The 8,759-nt window shown below is 53.1% G+C and overlaps 2 protein-coding genes across 2 annotated transcripts; both read left to right on the forward strand.

Moving 5' to 3' along the window:
- On the forward strand, positions 1-912 carry LOC125939894 (uncharacterized). Its single transcript, XM_049655411.1, has one exon. It carries the CDS (start codon positions 136-138, stop codon positions 910-912), a length of 777 nt encoding a protein of 258 aa, XP_049511368.1. The 5' UTR covers positions 1-135.
- Positions 871-2,694, forward strand: LOC125940178 (uncharacterized). Its single transcript, XM_049655967.1, has 2 exons — positions 871-1,534; positions 2,028-2,694. The coding sequence occupies exons 1-2, from the start codon at positions 932-934 to the stop codon at positions 2,118-2,120; spliced, it is 696 nt and encodes a 231-aa protein (XP_049511924.1). The 5' UTR covers positions 871-931; the 3' UTR covers positions 2,121-2,694.
- Positions 2,695-8,759: the final 6,065 nt, after the last annotated feature.

Here is an 8,759-nt window from a genome sequence, read left to right on the forward strand (position 1 = left end):
ACGAGTTTCACTCATGCTATAAAAGGAGTGTGCGTCAATAAACCTACGTTCATTTCACCACTGGGCGTCCGACTGATTTACTACATTGGCGACGAGGCGGACCGGCCCGGCGAGGCCGCCGTTAAAGAAGGCGGGATGGCTGTCGGCAAGATCGGCGAGTATCGTCTTGGCACGGGCGCGTCTTGGGATGAGTACGTCGAGCGGTTGGAAATGTTTTGCGACGCGAACAAGATAACAACGGACGAGCAGAAAAGAGCAGTTCTGCTGAGTTGTTGCGGCGAAGCAGCGTACGGGCTCATCGTAACCCTGGTGAAGCCAGTAAGACCGACCATGGCAAGCTACGACGAAATCAAGACGGCCGTTCGCAAGCACCTGCATCCGAGGCCTTCCGAGCTGCACGCAAGGTTTTTGTTCTACAGGAGAAACCAGGCGGCTGATGAATCGGTGGCAGACTACGTCACGGCTCTGCGGAAGCTAACGGAAGACTGCGGTTTTGGTGACAAGCAACTACCGCTGGACGTCATGATGCGAGATCGTTTCGTGTGCGGCATCAAGAACGAAGCAGTCCAGCAGAGACTTCTCGCCGAGCCCAACCTTACGTTCCAGGTCGCGTACGACATGGCCGTGACAGCTGAGGCTACAGCAAAGCAGCAGCGAGACATACGCAACCAGGGACGAGACGAGACAAAAGACAGCCAGGGCCTAATTCAAGCAACTCGCACGAAGCAAGACACCGCAGCGGAAGAGTCCAGTTGCTATCGCTGCAACGGTAAGCACGCTCCGCATTTATGCAGTTTTAGAAAGGCGGCATGTTTCAAGTGCAAGAAAATCGGACACATTGCGAAAGCCTGTCGTTCGAAAGACGAAGTTTCAAAGAAAAACTTCACACGAGCAGAAGAAAAAAGAGAGTAAAAGCAAGGGCGCCTACGAAATGACCGAATTATTTTCCCTCTGCGAGGTGAATGAGCAAGAAGAAAAATTCATGGTTGAAGTACAGATTGAAGGGCAGAATGTACCCATGGAAATTGATTCTGGAGCATCGTGCTCAATTGTGAGTGAAGAAACGTTTCGCTCTATCGAGGGAAAGCAAAGTAAAATACCCCTTCGAGAGTCAAGCACAACGCTCGTAACCTGGTCAAAAGAGGCGTTGCCTGTAGTTGGTCGCGCAAGTGTTGTGGTGGAATTCAAGGGTCGGACGGCAAAGCTGCCTTTGTTGGTAGTGAAGAGAAGCGGTAACAGTTTGCTTGGGCGGAACTGGTTTAGGCCGTTGGGCATTGGGCTGCATGGAATTCAGCAACTGAATGTTGAAGACGTCACTTCACGATTTTCTGAGGTGTTTCGCAGTGACCTTCCTGGCTTCAATGGACCGCCAGTGCACATCGAACTGAAAGACGATGCCAAACCAACGTTCCTCAAAAGTCGTACAGTTCCACTAGCACTGAAAGACGATGTGGCCAAGGAAGTGGACCGCTTGGTGCAACAAGGAGTCTGGGAACCAGTCGAGTACTCCAACTGGGCAACTCCGCTCGTGGTGGTAAGGAAAAAAGACGGAACCTTGCGTCTCTGCGGGGATTACCGTAGCACGGTAAACAAGGCAGTTAAAACCAGCGGGTATCCTTTGCCTACTGCCGCGGAAATATTGTCGACTCTCGGTTCAAGCAAGATATTTACTAAGCTCGACCTAGCTCAAGCTTATCAACAGCTTATTCTGGATGAGGTGTCGGCCGAAGTGCTCACAGTTAACACTATCATCAAGGGGCTACACAAGGTCAGGCGGCTACCGTTTGGAATTTCTGTCGCGCCATGGGTGTTTCAACGAGTCATCGACACGTTGTTGGCAGGCATTCCTGGCGTTAAAGCTTATCTTGATGATATCCTGATTTTCGGGCGTAACGCAGCAGAACACGCAGAAAGACTGGAGGCTGTGTTGTCGCGTTTGCAAAGAGCGCAGTTGAGAGTTAACAAGGAGAAGTGTGAATTCAACCAGACGAGCATTGAATTCTTGGGACATCGGATTGATAATACAGGGATCCACCCGAGCCAAAGCAAGACTGACGCCATCCAGCAAGCGCCAACGCCCACTAGCAAGAAGCAGCTGCAAGCCTTTTTGGGGCTACTGAACTTCTATAGCAGTTTCCTCAAGGGCAGGACCGGAGCGGCGGAACCTCTATACCGGCTCCTAGACCACGACCACGAATGGGAATGGAAAGGTGAGCACCAACGTGCTTTCGAGAAGCTGAAGAAGCTACTTAGCTCCGATGCCGTACTTGTTTCTTATGACCCCGAGCGTCCCTTGATGCTGTGCTGTGACGCATCCCCTGTAGGGGTGGGGGCGGTGCTGGCCCATAAAGCAGCTGACGGGAGGGAGCAACCCATAGCTTATGCTTCACGAACTCTAGGCGCAAGTGAGCGTAACTACGCCCAAATTGACAAGGAGGGTCTAGCAGTCGTCTTCGGGGTAAAAAAATTTCATCAGTACCTGGCTGGGCGAGAATTCACGGTGATAACAGATCACAAACCGCTTTTGGGTTTATTAAACACGGACAAGCGAGTGCCGGAAGTACTGTCACCCAGAATGCTGCGCTGGATTTTGTTGTTGTCTGCGTATAACTATCGCATCCAGTACAGGCGAGGTGGGGACAACTCCAACGCTGATGCACTCAGTCGACTGCCAGCCCTCGGGGACGAGGACGAACCACAACCACCTGGAGACGTGCTTCTACTGGAAGCTGTCGAGTGTGCACCGTTACAGGCACCGGGCATCGTCAAGCTGATCAAAAAAGACAGCGTCCTGACCAGGGTGAAGGACTGGATCCTGAGTGGTTGGCCTCCGACACAACTAGACAGCACGTTTACACCATACGAGGTGACGAAGACAGAGTTGTCGTTGCACCGGGGTTGCATACTCTGGGGGAATCGTGTGATAATTCCCGAAGCCGCAAGAGAGCGAGTGCTCCAACTACTGCATGCAAATCACCCGGGGATGAGCGCTATGAAAGCAGCAGCTAGAGGGCTCATGTGGTGGCCAAAAATGGACCACCAGATTGAAGAGTACGTACGGTACTGCCAGACATGTCAGAGCAACCGACAAAGTGACCCCAAGGCTCCCGTTCACTTTTGGGTCAAACCAGACCAACCTTGGAGTCGTCTACACATGGATTTCGCGGGCCCAGTCAAAGGAGATGTATTCCTTGTCGTGGTAGATGCGTACAGCAACTGGGCGGAGGTTGAAATCATGTCATCAATGAAAGCTGCGGCCGTCGTGACAAGCTTAAGGAAAATGTTTGCGACACATGGTGTGCCAGACGTTATCGTTTCGGATAATGGAACGGCCTTCACAAGCGCTGAGTTGCAAACTTTTTTGAAGTGTAATGGTGTGCGTACTGTTTTTACTGCACCTTATCATCCCGCCAGTAATGGCAGAGCCGAGAGGATGGTAAGAGAAGTGAAAGAAGCTTTAAAAAAGCAACGGGAAGGAACAACACAGTGCAAGATTTCGCGATTCCTGTTTAAACAGCACACGACGCCACATTCTGTCACACGGAAATCGCCAGCAGAAATGATGATGGGGCGAAGGTTGAGAACTGCGCTGGATCGTCTTCATCCGGACCGACAACATGCACCTGAGGTTCAACACCCAGTTACCAAGAGGTACTGTGTCGGTGACACTGTCTACTCTAAAAGCTTCACTCCAGGTCCCAGGTGGAAGGCGGCCAGAGTGGTGGCGGTCAGAGGCCCGGTGTCGTACACGGTCCAACTGGATAACGGCGAGCGCCATCACCGACATCGGAACCAACTGAGAAGCGCCTGGACGAGGTCCGAATCAGACAAAGGTACCGGGGAGGGCTGCCATGCCGAGTTGTTTCCCACGGCAACACGACCCCAGCCGCAGCCGACGGCCCCAGAAGCAACCACAAGGGCGAGCCCGAGTCAACCTGTTCAAGAGCCAAGCGCAAGACGCCCACAGCAGCAGCTGACGAACCCAGAGGCACCAGAGGCAAGCCCAGAGCATACCAACCAAGATTCGATCGCGCCTCGAAGGTCAACGCGCGTTCGACGGCCTGTCCTACGTTATGGCATTAATGAATAGCCCAACGTAGCTTTGTATTCTTTGTATAACTAATCTTAGAAGGAAGGAGTGTTATGTACTGACGTCACATGTACATCTCATCGCTTATCACCCACGCAAGCAGCGGTGGCCTTATCACGAGTTTCACTCATGCTATAAAAGGAGTGTGCGTCAATAAACCTACGTTCATTTCACCACTGGGCGTCCGATTGATTTACTACAATATATATATATATATATATATATATATATATATATAAAAGACAGCATCGGCGGGTCGTAACACGGTTTAAGCCGTGCTACATGAACTATTTCGCGCCCTCGGCAACGGCGATCAGAAGACGGCGCGAACGGCTCGATGACATAGTTCACAGGTGATGCTTGCTGCAGTACGCGGTAAGGACCGTGGTAGTTGGACAAAAACTTAGTGGATTGGCCGGGGGAAGTAGCCGGGACCCGAAGCCAAACAAGCATTCCGGGAGAATAGTGGGCACTAGGAGCGGATGCGTCATGGCGTGATTTTTGGCGCCACTGATCTTGGGTGATGAACGAGCGGGCTAGTTGGCGACGTTCTTCAGCATAAGCAGCTGCTTCTGAAACAGGCGTCACTTCAGAAGCGTCAGGACGGTAGGTGAGAATGGTGTCCAAGAGGCAGGAAGGTTCTCGCCCATAGAGAAGAAAGAAAGGAGAGAAGCCGGTGGTAGTTTGCGGGGCAGAGTTATAGGCGTAAGTCACAAAAGGAAGAACCCGGTCCCAATTAGAGTGATCGCCAGACACATACATGGCAAGCATGTCGCCAAGCGTACGATTGAAACGTTCCGTCATGCCATTAGTTTGTGGATGGTAGGCGGAAGCGGTGCGATGAACGATGTTGCACTCCTTTAGCAGGGCCGCGATGACATTGGAGAGAAAGACGCGCCCACGGTCACTTAATAATTCACGTGGAGCACCGTGTCGCAGAATGAGGTGGCGAAGAAGGAAGCAAGCGACGTCTGTCGCGGTGGACGCCGGCAGCGCAGATGTTTCGGCGTACCGTGTAAGGTGGTCTACGGCAACAATGATCCACCGGTTACCGTCCGGAGTGCTTGGAAGGGGGCCGTAAAGATCAATTCCAACACGGTCGAATGGTCGAGCAGGGCAGGGTAAAGGTTGCAGGGGACCTGCAGAACTCTGAGGAGGGGTCTTGCGGCGTTGACACGTTGCACATGAGCGGACGTACTGGCGAACGAATCTGTACATGCCTCGCCAGTAGAATCGAAGACGAAGACGGGAATACGTTTTGAAGACGCCGGCGTGGTCACATTGGGGGTCATCGTGGAAAGCGGCGCAGATGTGTGAGCGCAGGTGACTGGGAATAACGAGCAGCCATCGACGGCCGTCGGTGAGGTAATTCCGTCGATACAAAAGGTCGTCGCGGATGGCAAAGTGGTGTGCTTGACGACGCACGGCGCGTGAGAGAGACGCAGGTGAGCGGTGAGACAGCAAGTCCAGCAGTAGAGAGATCCAGGGATCTTTACGCTGCTCGGCCGGCATGTCGTTGAAGCGAAGAGCTGACAAATCGCAGGTGGGAGGTAAGGAGCAAACAGAGGCAGGAGGTAGCGGAGAACGGGATAGGGCATCGGCATCTGAATGTTTGCGTCCAGAGCGATAAATGACACGTATGTCATACTCTTGAAGCCGTAAGGCCCAACGAGCGAGGCGGCCACTGGGATCTTTCAAGGACGATAAACAGCATAAGGCATGGTGATCAGTGACAACGTCAAACTGACGGCCGTAAAGATAAGTACGAAATTTGCTGATTGCCCAAACAATCGCCAAACATTCTTTTTCCGTCACAGAATAGTTGGATTCTGCCTTCGTTAGGGTGCGGCTGGCATATGCGACAACGTACTCGTCAAAGCCATCTTTGCGTTGGGCGAGAATGGCGCCAAGTCCGACACCGCTAGCATCCGTATGTATCTCAGTAGGCGCATTGGGGTCGAAGTGGCGCAGTACTGGAGGGGACGTGAGGAGCCGGCGGAGCCTCATAAATGATTCGTCACACTCCGAGTTCCAAGCCGACAGGTCTGACGTGCTATTAAGAAGCTGCGTCAAGGGAGCGATGATCGAGGCAAAATTACGAATGAAACGCCGGAAATGGGAAGACAAACCGATGAAGCTCCGTAGTTCCTTTAGAGTAGTGGGCTTGGGGTACTCAGCAACGGCGCGAAGTTTGGCAGGATCAGGCAGAATTCCGTCTTTGGAGACGACGTGGCCTAGGATCGTAAGCTTATGGGCACCAAATTGACATTTTTTCAAATTGAGTTGCAACCCAGCTGACGTGAGACAGGCAAGAACTTGCTCAAGGCGGGCGAGATGCGTATCGAAATCGGTAGAAAAGACCACAATGTCGTCTAAGTAGCAAAGGCATGTGTGCCATTTAAGACCCCTGAGAATAGCGTCCATCATTCTCTCGAAAGTTGCAGGCGCGTTGCAAAGGCAGAAAGGCATTACAATGAACTCGTATAATCCATCAGGAGTTACAAAAGCCGTTTTTGGACGGTCGGCTTCAGCCAACGGCACTTGCCAGTACCCGGAGCGCAGATCCAGTGAAGAGAAGAACTCAGCTCCCTGTAGGCAATCCAGGGCGTCGTCGATGCGTGGTAGGGTATATACATCCTTGCGGGTAATCTTGTTGAGTCGGCGGTAATCGACGCAAAACCTGATTGAGCCATCCTTTTTCCGCACCAGCACGACCGGAGACGCTCAAGGACTGTGGGAGGGCTGGATCACACCTCGTTTCAGCATGTCGTCAACGTGTTCGTCAATGACACGGCGTTCGGCTGCGGAAACACGGTATGGACGTTGGCGCAGCGGAGCATGGTGACCGGTGTCAATACGGTGAACAACCGCTGTCGTGCGCCCCAAGGAAGGTTGGCCGAGGTCGAAAGAAGCACGAAAACGTTCAAGAAGTTCAACAACTTCACTGCGTTGAGTGGGCGTAAGCGCGTCGTCGATGGTATGCAAGAAAACATCGGGGAAACGCGAGGCTGGTGCGGTAGCAGAAGTGATGGCACCGATAGGCAGTGGCGACCTATCGGAAGATAAGTCAAATGGACTAATGACGTCAACAGTGTCTAGACGCCCCACACATTCACCTTGTAAGAGAGTTGAAGGACATGGAAATGGATTGCACGCATAAATGGCAGCGGAACCATCGGTGAGTGTGACGACTGCAAACGGGAGTAGAAGGTTCCGTCGGCGCGCACAATCTTCAGATGGTGTAAAAAGAGCTGTCGTGGCGGGGCAGAGTCACAAGAGACGGGCACCAAGGCGGCAGAAAAAGAAGCGATAATGACGTCAGCGGTGACGATCACTTTAGGAGAACGGTTCGGGAGGTCGACGGTAGTGTCACGGAACGGAGACAAAGCCAGTTGCGCGCGAGCGCAGTCGACAACAGCATGATGTGCGGAAAGGAAGTCCCAACCCAGAATAACGTCATGCGAAGCACTGCATAGAACGACGAATTCTACAAAATATAGTTCATCCTGAATCATAACACGCGCCATACATGCGGCCGAAGGCTTGACTTGCTGCGAGCTTGCCGTGCGTAGGGAAATATCTGGTACAGGAATCGTTACTTTCTTGAGTTTGCGGCAGAGGTCTTCACTTATGACAGAAATGGCAGCCCCCGTATCGACAAGAGCTGTTGTCGCGACGCTTTCCACAAGTACGGCGATTTCGTTAGGAGGAGAAAGACGAGGCCTTGAAAATTTCGACGATGGCGCAGTTCTTGCCTCGGGAACTGCGGCTGTCAGTTTTCCTCCTGACCAGAGCTGGAACGGCGAAGCATGGGTGAAAGGGCACGGCGGCGAGGGAAATGAGACCGACGAGAGTTGAAGGTGGCGCGACGAGAATACGAGTCTGAGGGATCAGGGATAGAACGATGCGAAGGCTCTTGGGGAAGGTAGCCGAGGTTCGGCGCGTCACGACGAAAATAAAGTCCACGGCGGCGACAGAAACGCGCAACATGTCCCGGAATACCGCATGCGAAACAAATAGGGCGGTTGTCCGGAGTACACCAAGGGTTAAGAGAAGGTCCGGAAGGCGATAAGGGCACGTGGACCGGGCGTACCGGAAGTGGCGACGAGTAGGAACTAGCGGCGGGTCGGGAGGTAGTAGGCATCGGTCGCGGAGGAGGTCGGCTGAGAGTGGCAGCGTAAGTCAGAGGCGCAGTCACAGGCGGCGGTGGAGAGGGAGATGGGAGCGCCTCAGAAACTTGTGCTTGGATGACACGACGGAGCGATGGTTCTAGCGTGGAAGCAGGCTCAGAAACACACGCTACAAGAGAGAGCTGGCGAGCCACTTCTTCCCGAATGTATTGTTCAATCTGCGGCAGCAAGCCAGCGCTAAGGCATCCAGGCTCCAAGGCCGAGAGGTCCGCGGACTGCACACTGGTGCGACGGGTGGAAAGGCGCTGCTTGCGCAGCTCGTCGAAGCTTTGACAGAGCTCAATTACTTGTGCAACTGTCGTAGGGTTCTTGGCCACGAGCATATGGAAGGCATCGTCGTCTATGCCTTTCATAATGTGCCTTATCTTATCGGCTTCGGTAATGGGCGCATTCACGCGCTTACAGAGGTCGATGACGTCCTCAATGTAGCTCGTGAAGTTTTCACCGCTTTGTTGAGCGCGACCACGCAAACGGTGTTC

Source organism: Dermacentor silvarum, chromosome 9, assembly GCF_013339745.2.
Source record: "Dermacentor silvarum isolate Dsil-2018 chromosome 9, BIME_Dsil_1.4, whole genome shotgun sequence".
Classification (NCBI taxonomy): domain Eukaryota; kingdom Metazoa; phylum Arthropoda; class Arachnida; order Ixodida; family Ixodidae; genus Dermacentor; species Dermacentor silvarum.